The sequence below is a fragment of the Pseudophryne corroboree genome, chromosome 4 (genome assembly GCF_028390025.1).
Source record: "Pseudophryne corroboree isolate aPseCor3 chromosome 4, aPseCor3.hap2, whole genome shotgun sequence".
NCBI classification, from domain to species: Eukaryota; Metazoa; Chordata; class Amphibia; order Anura; family Myobatrachidae; genus Pseudophryne; species Pseudophryne corroboree.
The window spans coordinates 615981456-616005609 of NC_086447.1; the positions used below are offsets into that span (position 1 = coordinate 615981456).

Sequence of the window (24154 nt, forward strand, 5' to 3'; positions counted from 1 at the left end):
ACTAGTGTTCACCTTAACAGTAATTATATACTTCCCTGACCATCGAACAATGTTTTCAATTGCTTAGAAAAGAGAATAGGCTTAGGTGATTTGGTAACATGTTAGTGACTGAAGTATGAGCCTTAGTGATATATTTAGTAATATTAATTATTCCTACACTAAAGTACATTGTTATTGCTTTTGCAAAGGGGGGCCTCCAACCTTCTATTATGGTTGAAGGACTGCATTGGGAGATACACAACATGGCCAATAGCTTACGGAGACATCATCTAATTAATTTGTTTCACCCACCCATTTCAGCTACACCCATTCACAAAAGGTGCAGAAAATGAAGCATAAAACCATGTAATCTCCAAGGACAATCATTAGCAGTAGAATGGGTAATAATGAAGAGCTCAATTGCTTTCATCGTGGCACTGCCATAGGATGCCACCTTTCGGACAAATCAGTTTGTCAACTTGCTGCTCTGCTATAGCTGCCACCTGTACAGCTATAGCTGTGTTGCGATAGTGGATAACGCATCTCTCTGCTCATCTCTGAGGTAACACATCTCCCTCTTCGTTCCTGTAGTAAAACATCTCCCTCCTCATCCTGATAGTAACAACACATCTCCCTCCTTATCCCCGCAGGAACACATCTCCCTCCTCATCCCTGTAGTAACATATTGCCCTTCTCATCCTGGGAGTAACTCACCTTCCTCCTCGTTCCTGTACCGACATCTCCCTTCTTTTCCTGGTAGTAACACATACCCCTTCTCATATCTGTACTAAGATATCGCCCTCCTCGTTCCAGCAGTAACATATCTCCCTCCTCATTCCTGTAGTAGCACTCTCCCTCCTCAACTCCATGGTAACACATCTCCTTCCTCATCCTGGTAGTAACACATCTCCCTCCTCTATCCTATATTAATATATTATATACTGCCCTTTTTTTGTTCAAGTAGTAGCACATTTCCCTCCTTGTTCCTCTAGTAACACGTCTCCCTTCATCCCATTAGCAACACATCTCCTTCTAATCCCTATATTAACACATCTCCCACCTCATCCCTGCAGTAACATGTCTCCCACTTCATCTCTGCAGTAACTCTACGGCGGCAACCATAATTAATTAATTTTAATTAAAGCAATAAAACATTTTATATAAGCATAATATCACTTATATCACAGAAGACCAGGGGGGTTACTCAGGTCGTATCACTAAGCAATGCGACCACAATAACCCCATTGACGGCGCTAGTGCGCACGCGCAGGTCCCGTCCTGCGCACCCGGCCAATGTGATTGGATCCCTTTGGCTGCGAATGCCTCTGCCTGATTGACAGGCAGAGGTGTTCGCAGGGCGACGACGGACCGTTGCATGGGCAGTGTGGGGAAAACGAGGGTAGATAGACGACATTTTCGGGGCGGCTGTGTGACTTCACATGCACCCGATCCAATGGGAAAAATGCCGGCGTACCGCCTGCATGCGCAGCCTAGCTGCGGTTGCAGGGGGTTGTACACAGTTGCTGCGACCGCAATTAAATTGGCAGACCATTCAGCATGCTGGGCAGCCTTGCCCTGTAATTGGCGGTCCCCAGCATGCGATAGAAAGGATTGCAGATTCTGCTTTTTACCAGAATCTGCAATCCGTACTGAATAACCCCCCATATTAGTATTATTTATTATTATACAGGGGACGAAATTAAGATGTCTTTCACATTGGTACGGTAGCTATATCATTCTCTGTTATCACAATAGGAGCCATATTATTATATGATATTATATGATATTTCTATCACTGTTGAGAACTCTACAATCAACCCTACACCACACGATCGCTGCCTAGGTGTCATACTTGACTCAGAACTGTCCTTTGCTCCCCACATTCAATCTGTCTCAAATTCATGTTACATGCATCTAAGAAACATATCCAAAATACAATTATACCTTACACAAGACACTGCTAAAACTCTAATCCATGCTCTCCTTATCTCCCGCATTGATTATTGCAATAGTCTTCTTACTGGTCTTACTAAGAAGAGACTCTCACCATTCCAATCCATTCTGAATGCAGCTGCGAGGCTAATATTCCTCGCTAGACGTTCATCGTCTGCAGACCCACTATGTCAGTCCCTCCATTGGCTACCTGTATTCTACTGTATTCAATATGAAATACTGTTACTTACACACAAGGCTATTAACCAAACTACACCAATGTACCGTATATACTCGAGTATAAGTCGACCCGAATATAAGCCGAGGCACCTAATTTTACCACAAAAACCTGGGAAAACTTATTGACTCGAGTATAAGCCTAGGGTGGGAAATGCAGCTCTAGCCGTACACAGCCCTCAGTGCCAGATATGCCCTCATACTGCCAGATATGCCCTCATGCTGCCAGATATGCCCTCATACTGCCAGATATGCCCCACAGTGCCTGATGTGCCAGATATGCCCTCATGCTGCCAGATATGCCCCACAGTGCCAGATATGCCCCCACAGTGCCAGATATGCCCCACAATGCCTGATGTGCCAGATATGCCCTCATGCTGCCAAATATGCCCCACAGTGCCAGATATGCCCCCTCCTGCTGCCAGATATGCCCTCTCATAGTGTCAGATATGCCCCCTCATAGTGCCAGATATGCCCCCTCAGTGCCACATATGTCGTTGTCCCCCAAGTGCCAAATATGCTCCCCCAGTGCCTGTTACTTACCCTCCGTCGCTCCCGCGCTGTCTTCTGAAGGAGGGACACGGAGCGCACAGCGCGCGCCTCTCCTGTGTCCCTCCTGCATCTCCGGCGGCCGCAGCGGGTCTATTAAAGGAAGTGCCGGTTCGTCAGCCAATCAGAGCTCACGAACAGGTACTTCCTTTAATAGACCCGCAGCTGCCGCCGCAGATGCAGGAGGGACACAGGAGAGGCGCGCGCTGTGCGCTCCGTGTCCCTCCTTCACACTGCTCTCCCTGTCACACTGCTCTCCCTGCACTGACTCGAGTATAAGCCGAGGGGGCTTTTTCAGCACAAAAAAAAAGCTTATACTCGAGTATATACGGTACATCTCTTCGATTATCTCTAAATATCTCCCAACCTGGCCCCTTCGCTCTTCACAAAATCTATGTCTCTCATCCACACTCATTACTTGCTCCCATGCATGATTGCAGGACTTTCTTCGGGCTGCACCCACTCTGTGGAATGCCCTACCACGTACAATATGACTCTCCTCTAGTCTTCAAACCTTCAAGCGTTCCCTGAAAACTCACCTATTCAGACAAGCTTATCAAATTCCAGAACCGCTCACATAACTTTCATAGCTCTCCTATCCAATGATATCCCCACAGTACAGTCCACACATGTCCCCCACATATTTAATTCATCACTCTCCCTTCCTCCTGACCCAGGTTCATCACTGCTGTGATGTGATATCATGCAGCCCACCAAGAACCTTTACAATCTGGTGGACAACTATGCAATAGATAGCACCTATCCTTGTGTATCCATGCCTATTTCCCCATAGATTGTAAGCTTGCAAGCAGGGCCTTCCTACCTCTATGACTGTTTGTTTTTACCCAGTTTTGTCTTCTAATTGTGTCCAGTTGTAAAGCGCAATGGAATTTGCTGTGCTAGATAAGAAACTGTTATTAAATAATTATATATTTATTACAGGAAAATGGTGGCTCATATCTGTGGCAGTACAATTAAAATATGCACTGATGACTATGTGCACGCTGGTACTTTTAGTTCTACAAGTGCTTGGACTATGTTGCAGTAGGAAAGAGGTACACAGGATATTTACACTCTGGTTTTACTGTGAGGTTTGCTGCAAACCACATGCAATTTAGGGGTTTACAAATCGCCACGTTAGTTTGAAGTTTCAACCTCTAAACCACTAATAAAATAATCTTGCAGTTTGGGAGTAAAATTTCTGGCGATTTTATATATGCACTTTTATAGATCCCCCATTAGTCTCACTCTTGAGACTAATCTCTGCAGTGATCCTGGGATAGTCTGGTAGAGAGGTGTGGTATAGAAGATCTACACTGTCTAGATCAGTGTTTCCCAACCTCGGTCCTCAAGGCACACTTAAGGACCCTACACATTGACTGATCCGCCGCCGAGCTGCCCGACGGCGGATATGGCCGACGGGCGATCCGGCGGCGGGTGGGGGGGGGGCATGTGACGGGGGAGTGAAGTTTCTTCACTCCCCCCGTCACCCGGCTCCATAGAAGTGCAGGCAAATATGGACGAGATCGTATCCAGGCTTGAACACAGGTGACTTAATTAGTACCTCAGTTATTTTGATTTAACCATCTGTGCTGAAGCCTAGATATCATTAAAACATGCACTGTTGGTGTGCCTTGAGGACGTCGGTTGGGAATGCCTGGTCTAGATAGTCATTAGGTCGACCCCACATGGTCGACATGCATTATGTCGACAGGGTCAAAAGGTCGACATGACAATGGTCGACCAATGTTTTTTCTTTTTGTTTTATGGGTGTCATTTACTGTGTTGTAATTGAATGCAGCCCATTAAATGTTACCAGTGACTAAATTAATTCCTGCTTCGAGATTATCACAACTAACCTAAAAGGAATATATATTGCATGTAGATGTTCTTGTACTTTAGATGAACCTACTGTATTTATTAATGTGTCATTGTGAGATTTATAATTGGATGCTTAGTCCTAGTTAATTCTGGAATGGCCCTTAATGGACTAAGAGATAGAAAGGAGTTTCCACTAACTCTAATAACGTAAAGGTTCACATTTTTATGACACCTTCTAAATTGTACAAGGATAGGTTTGAACTTAGATGTAGATGCAGTTCAACAAGGTATGCTTTTTAGGATGGGTACAAAATCCTGGCAGTCGGGATCCCAACAGTCAGAAGAGTGACAATGAGATCCCAATGGTCAGATCTTGACATAACACGGAGGCAAGTACTGTGGTTGTGGTTATGGTTAGGCACTAGGGGGATGGTTAGGGTTAGGCAGCGCGCGTGTGTGTGTGTGTGTGTGTGTGTGTGTGTGTGTGTGTGTGTGTGTGTGTGTCATTTAGGGTTTGGCTGCAGGAGGGGTGGTTCAGGGTTAGGATTAGGGGTGGGGTGAAAATACTTAGTGATCAGTCAGGATTCCGGCCATTGGGATTCTGCTGTCGGGAGCCTGACTGCTGGGATTTTGCACCCAAACCAAAATGAATACCTTGTTGAACTGCATCTACATCTAAATTTAAACATGTCTTCAGAAGGTGTCATACAAATGTGAACCTTTATATTATTTGAGCTATTGTTAAATGAGGCTGCTCACATATGTTCATTTATTATCGTATTTTATATAAATAACAAGATATATTGTGCACACAAAAGATTAGTTATTTTATTTTTCATTTGTTCTTAAATCTTCCTTGTTGCAAAAAATATTCAGTTTTATTTGATTTGCCTTTGCATAATTGTGACTGTTTTGCAATTTCAGCCCATTTATATTTGCTCTTCTTTCTTCCAATAATCATCTCAGATGTAATATGCAGACCCTTAGCTCACTTAGGTAATTAAACCAGTTGAAGGGTCACTTGATTCCCAAGAGACCAGTACACTCATCTCCATCATAATATGTGCTGCTGTGAATACTGTAGTCCAATAATAAACTAGTTTGATACCTGCCCCATTGGTACATAACATTAGGATGAATAGGAGTTGAAGAACTTCAACATAATGAGCATTAGAACCCAATAAAATACACCTCAGATGTAATTACCACAAGCTGTCAAGGAATTTACTACAGGTCAGAGAAAGCCTATATGAATTATGCAGGCACCCGTAATAAAAGCTTGATAGCAACAATCTAAATTTTTAATTTACATATTCCACTGATCTACAGTAATGAGAATACTGTCAATTCTGTTCATGCTTTGCTACTGTAATCCATACATAATACTCATTTTCCATGGTCTGCTGTGACTCCTCTGTCTATCGTGCTGAGCCAATTTCTCTGCACGTGACTGTAGTCCCTTTTCCTGCTTGGTCTGTCTGAGTCATCTGGCATAGGCAAGAAAGGAAAAATTGCTCCTGTAGTACAGCTAGACATAATGAAGAAAACACACACAGCACTATAATACTGTTTGGTTTAACCTGTCTCTCTCTCTAGCTACTGCTCATCAGAAACTCCCCATGTGCCCTGCCAGGGTCTGCGGGAAGCAGACATTCTGGAAGAGCTGAAAAGCCATAAAAATACAGTACTTCTACTTACAGTAATTCTACTTAATATATGGTATCCCTTGTATTCATTATCATCTAAAAATATATCTACATGCACTTTGAGTAACTCATAGAAAAAGACAATTTGCATGTGGTGAAACAATGCCGTACCTGTCTGCTCTCCAGGAAGCTATTAAACACAAGAGACAAAAGACAAATGTATACAAGCAAAACTGATGAGTTACCACCCATAATGTGACAAATTCAGGAAAGGGATTTCCTAGTGTAAGGATTATATTTCTTACATCCTTAGTACTGTAACAATGCCTAGAAGTAGACATTTAGCATTATTATTTACACTGTGGGTGTTGAAGTGTTTGTAACAGTGACATCAGAATAGTGACGCAAATGGTAAAAACAGCTTTTCTCAGGTAAACTACAAAAAATGCAACATTTGCCTGGCATTCTTTAACCACTTAACCGACATTTATTTTTATTTTTTATATTTTATTTTTATATATTTTATTTTTATGCTCAGAAATTGGCATTTTTTAATGAGTGAATTAGGTGAAGAACTTGTATTTAAATTTATCCACAATGATTTTAACCAAAAAAAAAAAATATATATATATATATATAAAATATATAAATATATATATATTTATATCTGTAAAAAAAAGATTTTCTTTTTAACATCGGTCGTCACCACTGGGAACACTGGAGACATTGCGGCTATCATTTTAACAGCCGAGAAAGCCAACTTGTGGCCGGGGGTATTTTACATTTCTCGCTCGGTGGGAGGTCCTGCCGTGCTGACAGATCAGCAGTGATCGGCAGCTCGGCATAACTGGGGGAGTGTGCAGGGAGGCAGAGCGACCGAGTGGCAGCAGCGGGAAGTTTCTCTTTCCTGCAGCTGCACAAGCTGTGCATCTGATTGGTCGCATCCTGTGCGACCAGAACAGATAAGGTACAGATCGGCACTTGCCAGTGAGGTCGCATCTGATGCGACCATTCCAGGCAAGTGGTCAATGGAAATGTAAACCTATGAGTAATTCACAATCACATACAGTATGGGAATCACCGGAACAGGAACATTTGGGGATTTCAGAACTAGATCCACACTGTGTAATTAATTGGCACTAACAGAATGGATGGCTGCAGCACCTGTCCAAATGCATCCTCCTTTCCTAGACAACAGTGGCTGGGTCATTATGGAGACGTCTCCATCCTCAGATGCAGTACTCCGTTTTTGCAACTGCACACAGGAGGCGCCTATCTCCTACAGACGCCTCCTCTTCCATTTGAATTTTAACTACACTGACTTGCACAGCAGCTTCCTTGTGGCTGTGCAATTCCATACAAACATGAATTAGTCCCAGTGTCTTCAGGTATTTGCCTACAGTTCAGTATTAGACACGATCCATTACGATCTGGTTTCACTATTGAGCTTGAAAAATATAAATGTGAATAAAGATGCACCAAACGTATTCATACAAAAGTCCTAAAATACATCAGCACTGACCATATATAGTCAGAAATATCAATCTAGCTGCACATTTCCAATTCACACAATGAAATGAATACAGAAAGATAATAGCAGCATATTGATAAAGCGAACTAATGATATATTAAACATATTGCCCTTGTAAATATACATGGGTCTTGGTGATTCTTCTCAATGATTGGCTTTGAGTTTCAGCCTAAGGTGAAACCTACTTGGGTATTTCTAAAAGGTTACCTGTAACTTGTTTGTCAGGAAGAGAAGGGATGGGAATAGCTAAGCCAAACTTCACCAGGAGACGTTCATAGAGCCAGTCGAAGTGCTTATATCTGTGGTTTACTGATCGGTTTGTGTTCTGGAAGAGGGGAAGGAAACTGCTGTAAACAAAAGAGTTATTGAAAACAAAGCATCTGGTTTTGTACAAATAATCAATTAGCAGTTTATTTGGAATAATAAAGATCCCAAGGAAAACAAGATTTTTCTGTACTCACTGTGAAATCAATTCCTCTAAGTTCATCTGGGGATAGTGCGGACTCTGGGATATGAGGGAAAGGCCGAGATATAGGCACTAAAATTATTAATGGCTGAAACTCCCCCTCCCTTATGTAACCTCCCTTTCCCGTAGCTCCTCAGTCAACTGACTAGCAAAGCCAAAGTAGAAAATAGGGAAAAAAAGAAACATATAAAATCAACACCACAATCCAGGGAGAGAACGCAGTATCCCCCAGATGAACTCGAAATTGATTTTACGGTAAGTACTGAAAAATCTTGTTTCCTCTTTAGTGTCATCTGGGGGATACTTCTGGCTCTGGGACTTCATAACGCAAGCCTCAAGAGGGAGTGGGATCACGCATAGGCAGTGCTGTACGCAAAACCTTGAGAGCAAACCTTGCATCCATAGCAACAAACATCTGGACAAAGATAAAATGTGGCAAATGGGAGCACTGAGGACCAGGTCACTGTCTTGCACAGTTGCTCAATCGAGGTACCCTGCCAAGCCACCTAAGAAGAACTAACACACCGACGCTTGAATGGGATCAGCAATAGACTTGCCCACTGCTACATAAGCCTGCTTGATGATTGAAGTAGCAATACAATTCTTTAATGCTGGTCAACCACTCCTATGAGCATCATAAAGCACTAAAAGACAGTCTGTCCTACACAAAGCAGAAGTCCTATCCACATATATCCAGAGTGCTTGTACCACATCTAGAAATCGGAGGGGACTCTGGATCTGATGGATGCAAGACTGGAACAATCTCCTGATGCAGGTGAAAATGTGACACTTTAGGAATAAAGGACAGCCGAGTGAAGAACTGCACAGTCCACAAGAAAAATCAAAAGGGGAGAGCTGGTTGACAAAGCTTCTAACTCAGAAACCCTGCGAGCTGATGAAATCGTTGAAGAAAAGCTACTTTCCTAGGTAACCACCTTTACACCATTGTCTCTACTGGCTCAATTGAAGTCTGATAAAGAGCAGCTAAAACTAAATTAAGGACCCATGGCTGGACATACAATACTGCTTGCATGCAAGTTCTAACATCTGGTAAGGATGCCAGACGCCTCTCTCAGACATGAGAGATGAAAATCTTTGGACAATCCGTCCTGTAAAAAAGTAGAAGTGGTAAAGGGAACCTACAGGCCGAATATCTTTTAGTTTCACACCATCGGATATAAGATGTCCACATACTATGATAAATAATTGAGGTGGATAACTTGTGCACCTGTAACAGTCTGGATAAAGGCTGTAGAAAACCCTTAGACCTCAACAGACTGGTCTCAAGTGCCATGCTGTTAAAGCCAATTGAGGTAAATTGGAATGGAGGAATGGACCCTGCAATAGTAGATCTTCTAGCCGTGGTAGCCTCCACAGCTAATCGACCACCTGCAACATTTGACTTGAGTACCATGACTTCCATGGCTAATCTGGCGCTATTAAAAGGACATGAGCCTTTTCTCGCTTGACCCGTCTGATTACATGCGGGAGCAGAAGAATGGGTGGAAAGAGATACCTGAAGTAGAAAGAACAGTTGGCTGTCACGGCATCTACCAGGGTCACCTGTGGATCCCTGGACTGTGTCCCATAACTCGGAAGCTTCCTGTTCAACCTGGATACCATGAGACCTATATCAAGCAGACTACATTTTTCCACATTCTGGTTGAATGTGTACTGATGGAGTGACCACTACCCTGAGAGAACTTTGTGTCAACTGAGAAAGTCGCCTATCCAGTTGTCCTCCTCTGGGATAAAAATGTCCGATATGGATCAGCACAAAACTTTTATTAATATTATTATCCTTTATTTATATGGCGCCACAAGGGATCCGCAGCACCCATTACACAGTATATAATCAAATAAGCAAACCTAAAAACAGCACTGAGAGTTCAAGACAATATAGGACAGGTATAGAAAACCAGGGTTTAGGTGCCATCAAAGGGAGTATGGAGTATAAGATAGTAAAAGTAAGAAAAGGAAAGGCACATGAGGAAAGAAGTCCCTGCTCTTGCGAGCTTAAAACCTAAAAGGTGAAGGGCTAACAGACCAGGGGTGACATAGAAGGGGTAGAGAGTGAGCATAGACAAGAGAATTAGGAGGAGAGTTGGCTGGGTTTGATGACGAAGTGGGTCTAGAGAGCCCGTTTGAAGTTTTGTAGAGAGGTGGACAGTCGGATGGGGAGAGATAGAGAATTCCAGAGATAGGGAGCAGCACGTGCAAAATCTGTGCCATCAATGGATAATGAAATTGTGGGAGGTGAGGTTATGCGGGAGGGAGGGAAGATGATCAGCTCAGTCTTAGACATGTTAAGTTTAAGAAAGCGCGGGGACATCCAGAAGGAGATAGCAGAGAGACAGTTGGAGGTAAGAGTGAGGAGAGCAGCGGAGAGGTCAGGGGAGGAAAGGTAGATTTTAGTATCGTCAGCGTAGAGATGATATTTTAATTCAAAAGAGCTAATGAGCTCACCTAATGAGGATGTGTAGAGAGAGAAAAGGAGTGGCCCAAGAACAGAACCTGTTCTGGTAGAGGAAGTGGGGGGGAGGTGGGGTCATGAGAGGAGACAGAGAAGGAATGGTCAGAAAGGTAGGAGGACAGCCGGGAGAGCAGTATCACGAAAACCAAGGGAGTAAAGGATTTGCAGGAGGAGAGGGTGGTCTACAGTGTCAAAAGCAGCAGAGAGGTCAAGGAGAATAAACAGAGAGTAGTGGCCCATGGATTTAGCAGCAAGGAGGTCAGACTTTCGTGAGGGCAGTTTCAGTGGAGTGCAGAAGAAGGAAACCAGACTGGAAAGGGTCAAGCAGTGAGTGGGAAGAAAGAAAGACAGTGAGGCGGCTGTTGACAATACGCTGAATGAGTTTGGAGGCAAAAGGGCGGAGAGAGATGGATCGGTAGTTGGAGAGATTGGTTGGATCAAGGGTAGGCTTTTTAAGAATAGGGGAGACAAGTGCATGCTTGAAGGCAGAAGGGACAGTGCCTGATGAGAGTGAAAGATTGAGTAGATGGGCAAGATGGGAACAAGCAGAAGAGAGGAAGCGGAGATGGCGGGAGGGAATAGGGTCAAGTGGGGAGGTGGAGAGGGGTGAGGACCGGATGAGGACCGTGACTTCCTCTCCACATACAACGAAGAAAGATGTCAGAGTTGGTAGGAGGAAAGAAGGGGGGGGGGGGAGTCGGGAAATGGAGGAGGGGGGTTGCTCAGGTTCTGGTGGGATGTTATATTCTGATGAATGGAGTTAATTTTGGATGTGAAGTATGTGTCAAGTGAAGAAGGGGAATTGAGGCAGGGGTGGGCACAGGAGCGAGTTGACAGTGGCAAAGAGGCGCCGGGGGTTTGAGGATTGGGATGAGATTAGATTTCTGAAGTAAGATTGTTTAGATAGGGTAAGAGCAGCAAAGTAGGATGAGAGCATAAATTTGTAGTGGAGGAAGTCGGCCTTAGAGCATTATTTCCTCCACTGTCGCTCAGCGGTACGTGAGCATTTTTGCAGATATCTGGTGCATTTGGTGTGCCAGGGTTATTCTGTTGAGGTCATCATTTGGACAGTCTCTGACGTAGCCTGATGACTTCTATTTCCTCCCTGTCGATTGATGTATGCCACAGCTGTGCCTTTGTCTGACTCGATCTTTAAGGGAATGTCCCTGAGTAATTGCTGTGCCTGAACCAGAGCACACAGACTGTCCATAGTTCTAACACATTGATAGGAAGTGTCCTCTCTTTCAGCGACCAAACTCCCTGGATCTGGAATCCCAGAGTCACTGCGCCCCATCCTTAGAGACTGGTGTCTGCCGTGACCAGTGTCCATTTCCAAAGGGAAAACTGACCACCTCTGGATAGGTTGGGAGAGCAGAGCCATCAATACAAGGATTTGCGCGTCTGTACAGACAGGGGGTAAAAACTGCCAATAAAGGCAGGGATCTCACCTCACCTCACCTTAAGGATAAAATGCTGAAGGGGCCTGGAGTGAAAACGTGCAAAAGTAACCGCCTTGAATGCGGCTACTATCTTTACCAGTAGCTGCATACAGTGTAGTAAGGACACCCTGTGAAGACACAAAAAGATCTCGTACCAGGGACTGCAAATTCCTGATCTTGTCTTCTGGCAGGAAAACAGAGTAGACGCAGATATGTAATTCTCTGTGCCATGAACAGATTGGACTTGGGCAGGTTGAGGACTTACTGTAGATGTGGAATTCCAGAGTTGACATGACAAACTGCAAATGAGCACTGCGTAGCTCTGCTGATGGTGCTTTGATGAGCAGATTGTCTAGGTAGGGAATTACAATAATTCCCTGATGATGCAATATAGCCACCATAGGTGCCATGATTTTGGTAAATGACCTTGGTACAGTAGAAATCCCAAAGGGCAAAGCCTGAAATTGAAAATGAAGAGGACCCTCTGCAAAACACAGTAGCTTGTGGTCTTGTTCATAAAATTGGCACATGCAAATATGCGTCCTTAACATCGAGGGACATGAGAAATTCTCCCCCTTCCATAGAAGCGATTACGGAATGTAAAGACTCCATTTAGAACTTTTGCACTTTTAAGTGTAAGTTTAGCCCTTTTAAATTCAAGATGGGAAAAAAGGAACCATTAGGTTTCTTGATTAAGAAAAAGATTTGAACATGAAGATGTACTATAACTGGGATCACAGCTCCTGAAGTCAAGAGAGTATGAATTGCCCCCTATCAATTCCCTCCTTCTGAGATGATTCTCGAGGATGAGAAGTTACAAAATATCGATGGGGGAGAGGGCCTTCCAGATCTAGTATGTAACCTCTGGAGAGAAACCCTTTGACCCACTGGTCAGTGGTTGACCAGAACCAGACGTCCTGGAACAAAAGAAGACGGACTCCTATACAGGCGGAACGGGAATCCCCCTGACAGATGTTATTGGAAGACCCGTCACCTCTATAGAAGCCTGGATGGTGGGACCCGATGGCCATTCGCCCACTGAACTGACCTGCTCTGTGACCTCCCACCGCTACTCTGGTGGGTGGAGGCCAGAACCTATCAGAGAACCGTAAGGGCCCAAACCTAGGAGTTCTAGGATGAAATGGAAGCACTGTAATAAAACAGACTATTACCACCAGTTGTCTGTTTAATTATGTGCTCCTGCTCTGGCTAGAAAAAAAATAAGATTTTACTTACCGATAAATCTATTTCTCGTAGTCAGTAGTGGATGCTGGGACTCCGTAAGGACCATGGGGAATAGCGGCTCCGCAGGAGACAGGGCACAAGAATAAAAGATTTAGGATCAGGTGGTGTGCACTGGCTCCTCCCCCTATGACCCTCCTCCAAGCCTCAGTTAGGATACTGTGCCCGGACGAGCGTACATAATCAGGAAGGATATTGAATCCCGGGTAAGACTCATACCAGCCACACCAATCACACCGTACAACTTGTGATCTGAACCCAGTTAACAGTATGATAACAACGAAGGAGCCTCTGAAAAGATGGCTCACAACAACAATAACCCGATTTAGTTAACAATAACTATGTACAAGTATTGCAGACAATCCGCACTTGGGATGGGCGCCCAGCATCCACTACGGACTACGAGAAATAGATTTATCGGTAAGTAAAATCTTATTTTCTCTGACGTCCTAGTGGATGCTGGGACTCCGTAAGGACCATGGGGATTATACCAAAGCTCCCAAACGGGCGGGAGAGTGCGGATGACTCTGCAGCACCGAATGAGAGAACTCCAGGTCCTCCTCAGCCAGGGTATCAAATTTGTAGAATTTAGCAAACGTGTTTGCCCCTGACCAAGTAGCTGCTCGGCAAAGTTGCAAAGCCGAGACCCCTCGGGCAGCCGCCCAAGATGAGCCCACTTTCCTTGTGGAATGGGCTTTTACAGATTTTGGCTGTGGCAGGCCTGCCACAGAATGTGCAAGCTGAATTGTACTACAAATCCAACGAGCAATAGTCTGCTTAGAAGCAGGAGCACCCAGCTTGTTGGGTGCATACAGGATAAACAGCGAGTCAGACTTTCTGACTCCAGCCGTCCTGGAAACATATATTTTCAGGGCCCTGACAACGTCAAGTAACTTGGAGTCCTCCAAGTCCCTAGTAGCCGCAGGCACCACAATAGGTTGGTTCATGTGAAAAGCAGAAACCACCTTAGGGAGAAATTGAGGACGAGTCCTCAATTCTGCCCTGTCAGAATGAAAAATTAAGTAAGGGCTTTTATATGATAAAGCCGCCAATTCTGACACACGCCTGGCTAAAGCCAGGGCTAACAGCATCGTCACCTTCCATGTGAGATATTTTAAGTCCACAGTGGTGAGTGGTTCAAACCAATGTGACTTAAGGAACCTCAAAACAACATTGAGATCCCAAGGTGCCACTGGAGGCACAAAAGGAGGTTGTTTTACAAATGTCTGAACTTCAGGTACTGAAGCCAGTTCTTTCTGGAAGAAAATAGACAGGGCCGAAATTTGAACCTTAATGGACCCTAATTTTAGGCCCATAGACAGTCCTGTTTGCAGGAAATGGAGGAAACGACCCAGTTGAAATTCCTCTGTAGGGGCCTTCTTGGCCTCACACCACGCCACATATTTTCGCCAAATGCGGTGATAATGTTTTGCGGTTACATCCTTCCTGGCTTTGACCAGGGTAGGGATGACTTCATCTGGAATGCCTTTTTCCTTCAGGATCCGGCGTTCAACCGCCATGCCGTCAAACGCAGCCGCGGTAAGTCTTGGAACAGACAAGGCCCCTGCTGGAGCAGGTCCTTTCTTAGAGGTAGAGGCCACGGGTCTTCCGTGAGCATCTCTTGAAGTTCCGGGTACCAAGTCCTTCTTGGCCAATCCGGAACCACGAGTATCGTTCTTACTCCTCTCCTTCTTATGATTCTCAGTACTTTTGGTATGAGAGGCAGAGGAGGGAACACATACACTGACTGGTACACCCACGGTGTCACCAGAGCGTCCACCGCTATTGCCTGAGGGTCCCTTGACCTGGCGCAATATCTGTCTAGTTTTTTGTTTAGACGTGACGCCATCATGTCCACCTTTGGTTTTTCCCAACGGTTTACAATCAGGTGGAAGACTTCTGGGTGAAGTCCCCACTCTCCCGGGTGAAGGTCGTGTCTGCTGAGGAAGTCTGCTTCCCAGTTGTCCACTCCCGGAATGAACACTGCTGACAGAGCTATCACATGATTTTCCGCCCAGCGAAGAATCCTTGCAGCTTCTGCCATTGCCCTCCTGCTTCTCGTGCCGCCCTGTCTGTTTACGTGGGCGACTGACGTGATGTTGTCCGATTGGATCAATACCGCCTGACCCTGAAGCAGGGGTTTCGCTTGACTTAGGGCATTGTAAATGGCCCTTAGTTCCAGAATGTTTATATGAAGAGATGTTTCCATGCTTGACCACAAGCCCTGGAAATTTTTTCCCTGTGTGACTGCCCCCCAGCCTCTCAGGCTGGCGTCCGTGGTCACCAGGACCCAATCCTGAATGCCAAATCTGCGGCCCTCTAGTAGATGAGCACTCTGCAGCCACCACAGAAGAGACACCCTTGTCCTTGTCGACAGGGTTATCCGCTGATGCATCTGAAGATGCGATCCGGACCATTTGTCCAGTAGATCCCACTGAAACGTTCTTGCATGGAATCTTCCGAATGGAATTGCTTCGTAAGAAGCCACCATTTTTCCCAGGACCCTCGTGCACTGATGCACTGACACCTGGCCTGGTTTTAGGAGGTTCCTGACTAGCTCGGATAACTCCCTGGCCTTCTCCTCCGGGAGAAACACCTTTTTCTGGACTGTGTCCAGAATCATTCCTAGGAACAGTAGACGTGTCGTTGGAATCAGCTGCGATTTTGGAATATTTAGGATCCACCCGTGCTGACGTAACACTACCTGAGATAGTGCTACTCCGACTTCTAACTGTTCCCTGGACCTTGCCCTTATCAGGAGATCGTCCAAGTAAGGGATAATTAAGATGCCTTTTCTTCGAAGAAGAATCATCATTTCGGCCATTACCTTGGTAAAGACCCGAGGTGCCGTGGACCACCCAAACGGCAGCGTCTGAAACTGATAATGACAGTTTTGTACTACAAACCTGAGGTACCCTTGGTGAGACGGGTAGATTGGGACGTGGAGATAAGCATCCTTGATGTCCAGAGACACCATATAGTCCCCTTCTTCCAGGTTTGCTATCACCGCTCTGAGTGATTCCATCTTGAATTTGAACCTCTTTATGTAAGTGTTCAGGGATTTCAGATTTAAAATTGGTCTCACCGAGCCGTCCGGCTTCGGTACCACAAACAGCGTGGAATAATACCCCTTTCCCTGTTGTAGGAGGGGTACCTTGATTATCACCTGCTGGGAATACAGCTTGTGAATGGCTTCCAAAACTGCCTCCCTGTCGGAGGGAGACTTTGGTAGAGCAGACTTCAGGAACCGGCGAGGGGGAAACTCCTCAAATTCCAGTTTGTACCCCTGCGATACCACCTGTAGAATCCAGGGGTCCACTTGCGAGTGAGCCCACTGCGCGTTGAAATTCTTGAGACGGGCCCCCACCATGTCTGAGTCTGCTTGTAAAGCTCCAGCGTCATGCTGAAGACTTGGCAGAAGCAGGGGAGGGCTTCTGCTCCTGGGAAACGGCTGCATGGTGCAGTCTTTTTCCCCTTCCTCTGCCCCGGGGCAGGAAGGAATGGCCTTTAGCTCGCTTGTACTTATGGGAACGAAAGGACTGAGTTTGAAAAGACGGTGTCTTTTTCTGCTGATGTGAAGTGACCTGGGGTAAAAAGGTGGATTTTCCAGCCGTTGCCGTGGCCACCAGGTCCGATAGACCAGCCCCAAATAACTCCTCCCCTTTATACGGCAATACTTCCATATGTCGTTTGGAATCCGCATCCCCTGACCACTGTCGCGTCCATAACGCTCTTCTGGCAGAAATGGACATAGCACTTACTCTTGATGCCAGGGTGCAAATATCCCTCTGTGCATCACGCATATATAGTAATGCATCCTTCAAATGCTCTATAGTTAACAGTATATTGTCCCTATCCAGGGTATCAATATTTTCAGTCAGGGAATCCGACCACGCGACGCCAGCACTATACATCCAGGCTGAAGCGATTGCTGGTCGCAGTATAACACCAGTATGTGTGTATATACTTTTAAGAATATTTTCCAGCCTTCTATCTGCTGGTTCTTTGAGGGTGGCCGTATCAGGAGACGGTAACGCTACTTGTTTTGATAAACGTGTGAGCGCCTTATCTACCCTAGGGGGTGTTTCCCAACGTGTCCTAACCTCTAACGGGAAAGGATATAGTGCCAATAATTTTTTAGAAATTAGCAGTTTTTTGTCGGGGGAAACCAACGCTTTATCACACACCTCATTTAACTCATCTGACTCAGGGAAAATTATTGGTAGTTTTTTCACACCCCACATAATACCCTTCTTTGTGGTACTTGTAGTGTCAGAAATGTTCAATGCTTCCTTCATTGCCGTGATCATGTAACGTGTGGCCCTACTGGACATTACGTTTGTCTCCTCACCGTCGACACTAGACTCAGTATCTGTGTCTGGGTCTGTGTCGACCCACTGAGGTAACGGGCGTTCTGAGACGCCTGGACAGGCACTAATTGATTTGCCGGCTGTCTCATGTCATCAACCGTTCTTTGCAAAGTGCTGACATTATCACTTAATTCTTTAAATACGATCATCCAGTCAGGTGTCGACTCCCTAGGAGGTGACATCACTAACCCAGGCAATTGCTCCGCCTCCACATCATTTTCCTCCTCATACATGTCGACACACACGTACCGACACACAGCACACACACCGGGAATGCTCTGATAGAGGACAGGACCCCACAAGCCCTTTGGAGAGACAGAGGGAGAGTCTGCCAGCACACACCAAGCGCTATATATATATACAGGGATAACCTTATATAAGTGTTATTCCCTTATAGCTGCTGTATAGTTTTTAGCTGCCAATAGTGCCCCCCCTTCTCTTTTTTACCCTGATTCAGTAGCAAGTCTGCAGGGGAGAGTCAGGGAGCCGTCCTTCCAGCGGAGCTGTGAGGGAAAATGGCGCTTGTGTGCTGAGGAGATAGGCTCCGCCCCTTCACGACGTCCTTATCTCCCGCTTTTTCTGTAAAAAATGGCAGGGGTTAAAATACATCCATATAGCCCAAGAGCTATATGCGATGTATTCTTTAGCCAATCTAAGGTATTATCTGTTATATTGCGTCTCAGGGCGCTCCCCCCCAGCGCCCTGCACCCTCAGTGACCGGAGTGTGAAGTGTGCTGAGAGCAATGGCGCACAGCTGCGGTGCTGTGCGCTACCTTAGTCTGAAGACAGGATCGTCTTCTGCCGCCGATTTCACCGGACCTCTTCGCTCTTCTGGCTCTGTAAGGGGGCCGGCGGCGCGGCTCCGGGACCCATCCAGGCTGAACCTGTGATCGTCCCTCTGGAGCTAATGTCCAGTAGCCTAAGAAACCCGATCCACTCTGCACGCAGGTGAGTCCGTTTCTTCTCCCCTTAGTCCCACGATGCAGTGAGCCTGTTGCCAGCAGGACTCACTGAAAATAAAAAAAACCTAAAATATACTTTTATTCTAAGCAGCTCAGGAGAGCCACCTAGCCTGCACCCTTCTCGTTCGGGCACAAAAATCTAACTGAGGCTTGGAGGAGGGTCATAGGGGGAGGAGCCAGTGCACACCACCTGATCCTAAAGCTTTTATTCTTGTGCCCTGTCTCCTGCGGAGCCGCTATTCCCCATGGTCCTTACGGAGTCCCAGCATCCACTAGGACGTCAGAGAAATTTAAAAACCTAAGCCCTAATAATGTTTGTGTCTCTCCTGCAGCTACTAAAGAAATAACTGAGGAACCAGGGGAAGGGGAGGGTGTATATGGGAGGGGAAGTTTCAGCCATCAACCATTTTAGTGCTTACTTCTCGGCTTCTCCCACATATCCCAGAGTAAGCAGCATCTCCCAGATGACACGAAAGAGGAAAGGAAATAAATTGAGAGTATTGCACCAACAAAAATAAAACTGTTTTTTTTTGCCAGATAAGTCATGAGATATTGAGGGGACAAATAACAATTAGCAATTTTATCTTTGATGACAGTAAGATATTTGTGATCTCTTGAACAGGTACTATTACATAGGAGAGCCCCATTATTAACTAGCAGCGGCATGTGTGCAATTTAACCCTTGGCCTAAAGAGGTCTTCATGATGTAACAGGACTGGAAAGACAGACAAGTTACAGTATCCAACAATTCACCACATTCTTATATATATACAAAATTAGACATATTGTGGAACGTGATATTCACTGCTGTCAAAAACAACTTCTTGAATATTTAAGTTTTTCAGCTTCCACATGCTATTTTTAATAGAGACTGAGGAGGTCACATTCCATGTAAATGTGTTACACATGTCCAGAATAATAAGATATGTTCTGCTCACTTACTGTTGTTGTCAGCTGGTATTCTATATAACTCTTCAGACCATACATTTTGGTTCCCTTACGGGGATCAGCTACAATGCAGTCAAATGTTGAGGTTGGGTAGACCCACATTGGCCCATAATCGCCAATCTAAATAAAATGGAAAATAGTTTCCATTATGTATATAGACACAGAATGTAGGGGATTCAGTAAATGATGAATAAACATATCTTTTTGTAATAAAAATAAATCTTGTATACTCTCTGTTGCAAAAAAATAAAATAAAATAATTCCCATCATTTGTTGTAGGAATGTTTAGGTATTCCTAGTATCTGTCTCGAATATTTACTAGACATTATAATATTTGAGAATTTAATATCGCTCCTGCCATTATAACTTTAGGAGTTCGATGTACAATCTTCTTGATAACAGCTAATTAGTATATTTGACATTAAATCCTAGTGAAAACTACCTTAACTTTTTTTTTTTTTGAGTAAAACAAACTAAATATGACAAAAATTAAAATGAATATTAAATAGAAAAACAAGACAGTTATGTAGGATGTTAGCATAACTTTAGTACTTTGAATTCAAAGGGGCAGATTTATTAAGCCTGGAGAAGGGATAAGGAAGTGATAAAGCAGTGATAAGTGCAAGGTGATAACGCACAAGCAAGTTAGCGCCTGTCATTTTTCAAATCCGTAATGATTGGCTGGTGCATTATCACCTTACGCTTATCACTTCTTTATCCCTTCTCCAGGTTAATACATCTGCCCTACACTTATTAAAAGGAGAGTTATGGTAGACTTACCATGGTTAACTCTCTTTCTGTGAGGTACATTGGGTTCCACAGGGAAAGATCAGGGTGTAGAGTGGATCTTGATCCAGAGCAACCAACAGGCTAAAGCTTTGGAGACTCCTCTGTAACCCCGCCTCCAGGCACTGTGAGCTCAGTTTCATTAACCAGCCCAATACAGTAGCAGGCAAGAGAGAAGGCAGATATTAGTGACATAGAACCACATTCTCACGACAGGAGAAGCGACCAGCGGCTAATGCCATACAAACCCATAGAAGCTAGGTGCGTCAGGGTGGGTGCCCTGTGGAACTCAATATACCTCGCAGAAAGAGAGTTAACCTTGGTAAGTCTACCATAACTCTCATTTTCTGCAGCAGGGTACATTGTGTTCACCAGGGAAACTTGGGGAATGTCCTAAAGCAGCTCATCAAGGGAGGTACACGCCTTAGCGAGTATGAGAACACGGAGTCCAAAGGAAGCATCCTGGGAGGTGGAAGTATCAAAGGCATAGAACCTAATGAACGTGTTCACTGAGGACCACGTAGCTGCCTTGCACAACTGTTCTGCGGACGCACCACGGCGGGCCACCCAATAAGGTCCAACAGACAGAGTAGAATGGGCTTTAATAGCAGCAGGAGCTGGAAGTCCAGCCTGTGCATAAGCTTGTGCAATCACCATTCTTATCCATCTGGCCAGAAGAGATAAAGGCCTGGAACCACATTCTCTTGGTTAAGGTGAAAAGAGGACACCACCTTAGGTAAACAACCTGGTCGAGTTCTAAGAACTGCCCGGTCATAATGAAATATCAGAAAGGGTAGACGAAAGGACAAAGCGCCTAAGTCCGACACCCTTCTAGCAGTGGCAATAGCCAGTAAAAACACGACCTTGGCTGTGAGCCATTTAAGGTCTACTGACTCAAGAGGTTCAAATGGAGACTCTTGCAGGGCATTCAGGACAACAGACAGATCCCATGGAGCCACAGGAGGGACATACGGATTCAGCCTCCCTAATACACCCTGAGTGAATGTATGAACATCAGGTATAGATGCAATCTTTCTCTGAAACCAAACCGACAAGGCAGATATGTGAACCTTGAGGGACGACAGATGAAAGCCTAAGTCCAGGCCGCATTGCAGAAAGGCCAGAATTCTGGAAGTTCTGAATCTGTATGTTACATAATTCTTATCAGCACACCATGTGAAGTAAGAATTCCTGACCCTGTAATAAATCCGGACAGATGCCGGTTTGCAGGCTTTCAACATAGTTTGGATGACCGCCTCAGAGAATCCTTTGGTCCTCAGGAGTGATGCTTCAAGAGCCACGCCGTCAAAGCCAGGTCCAGATAAAGACAAGGGCCCTGTACGAGGAGGTCAGAGCACTGAGGAAGTAGAAGGGGATGCTCTGTCGATAGACCCTGCGTGTCTGAGAACCAATGCCGTCTGGGCCACGCTGGAGCGACTAGAAGTAGAAATCCTCCCTCTTGTTTGAACTTGTTGGACCCTGGGCAGAAGTGACACTGGAGGGAACACGTAAGAAAGCCGAAAGTTCCATGGAATTGCCAGTGCATCCACGAACGCTGCTTGAGGATCCCTGGTCCGAAATCCGAAGACCGGAACCTTGTGAGTGTGTCGAGACGCCATCAGGTCTACATCTGGTAGGCCCCACTTGTCCACTAGGAGTTGAATGACTTCTGGATAAAGACTCCACTCTCCGGCGTGCACGTCCTGGCGACTGAGGAAGTCCGCTTCCCAGTTTAGGACGCTCGGAATGAACACTGCCGATATTGCTGGCAGAAGGTGTTCTGCCCAACAAAAGATTTTTGACACTTCCATCATAGCCATGCGGCTTCGAGTGCCACCTTGATGGTTTATGCATGCCACCGTGGTGGCATTGTCTGACTGTACTTGAACCGGCCTGTTCTGTACCAGAGGCAGGGTGAGAGTCAATGCATTGAACACCGCCTGCAAAGAATGTTTATTGGGAGGAGTGATTCCCCCTTGCCCCATCGACCCTGAAAAGAGTGTTGCTCCAACTCTGCACCCCATCCCTCAGACTGGCGTTCGTTGTCAGCAGGACCCAGTCGGGGATCCAGAAGGGACGACCCCTGCTCAATTGCTGGTCCTGTAGCCACCAGGTCAACGGCAGACGAATCTCCGGAGTCAAAGTGATTGTGTGAGATCTGATCCGATGAGGTATGCCATCCCACTTGGAAAGAATAAACCTCTGCAGAGGGCGGGAATAAAATTGAGCGTACGCTACCATGTTGAATACCGACACAATGAGGCCAAGTACTTGCATCGCAGAGTGTATCGACACTCTGGGGCGACAAAGGAAGCATCTTATCCTGTCCTGCAGCTTCAGGACTTTTTCTGGAGACAGAAACAGTCGCTGACTGTGTGTGTACAGGAGTGCCCCCAGGTGCACCATGCTCTGAGCTGGGACCAGCGAGGATTTCTTCCAATTTATGAGCCACCTGTGGGCTTGTAGGAAACTTACAGTCAGATGCAAATGACTGAGGAGGACATTGTGGGAGTTTGCCAGAATCAACAAGTCGTCCAGATACGGCAGGATTCTGACTCCCTGGCGTTGAAGATGGGCCGTCATTATGGCTATGACCTTAGTGAAGATCCGAGGAGCCGTAGCCAGTCCAAATGGCAGAGCCTGGAACTGGTAGTGGAGGTCACCAACAGCAAACCGCAGATACTGCTGATGCGACATGGCAATAGGTATACCGCAAGTACGCATCCTGTATATCTAGGGATACCATATAGTATCCGGGTTCCATAGCCAGTACAATTAAGCGCAGTGTTCCCATACGGAACTTGTACACTCTCACAAACTTGTTCAGTGATTTGAGGTTGAGTATAGGTCGGAAAGACCCATTGGGTTTCGGAACTAGAAACAGGGTCGAGTAGTAACTTCTGCCTCTGTGGAACAGAGATACCGGCACTATCACTGTATTCAAGAGGGAACTCACAACCTTTTGCAGAGCTTGCGCCTTTAATGGATCCGTAGGGATAACCGTGGAGCAAAACTGATGAGGGGGTCTTCCCTTGAAGGACACTGCGTACCCGTGAGAGACAACTTCCCACACCCATGCGTCTATAGTGGTCTTTAACCAGACCTGGGTGAACTGCAGAAGTCGGCGTCCCAGCCTGGGGCTTGTCTTGTTTAGAAGCAGGCTGATGGGCCGCGCAGGATTGTTTAGCCTTGGGCTTTTGGTTTTGGGAGCATGAGACTGTCTCGGGTATGCCTGACCTTTTGCTTTCCATTGAGGCAGAAATGAACAAAAAAAGTGGTACCTTTTGCCTCCTGTGCAGAAGGATTAGTATTTGGGAGAAAAGCAGTCTTGGCAGCTGCTAACTGAGAAACAATTTTATTCAGGTCTTCCCCAAACAAAATGTCCCCCTCCAAGCTCTTTTTGGAGTCTAGGTCCACCTTCCATGACCTCAACCACAGAATACCGGGAGCCAGGACAGATGTAGTCAACGCCTTGGCTGCCAACACACCCGCCTCAGAGGATGCCTCCTGAATGTAATAGGTGGCGGTGGTAATTTGAGACAGGTATTATCTGGCATTGTCAGATATATCCTCGGGCAGCTCTTACTCTAATGTCTGAACCCATGCTTCAATACCTTTTGCAGCCCAAGAGGCTGCAATAGTTGGTCTATGTACAGCACCTGTAAGGGAGTAAATAGATTTAGGGCATACCTCCACATGCTTATCGGTCGGTTCCTTCAGTGAAATGACAGTGGTGACAGGCAAAGTGGATGACACCACTAGGCGGGTGACAT

General features: G+C 45.6%; 1 protein-coding gene across 3 annotated transcripts in view; it reads right to left on the reverse strand.

Annotated features, from left to right (window-relative positions):
• Nucleotides 1–24154, reverse strand: part of SNX9 (sorting nexin 9) — a 453672-nt gene that overhangs the window by 124520 nt on the left and 304998 nt on the right. For all 3 annotated transcript variants that reach the window (XM_063917657.1, XM_063917656.1, XM_063917658.1), the window contains exons 8-9: nucleotides 19590–19715; nucleotides 7903–8020 (exon numbers count right to left, since the gene is read on the reverse strand). In XM_063917657.1, the coding sequence (XP_063773727.1) occupies nucleotides 7903–8020; nucleotides 19590–19715 (244 nt within the window). The remainder of the gene's footprint in view (nucleotides 1–7902; nucleotides 8021–19589; nucleotides 19716–24154) is intronic.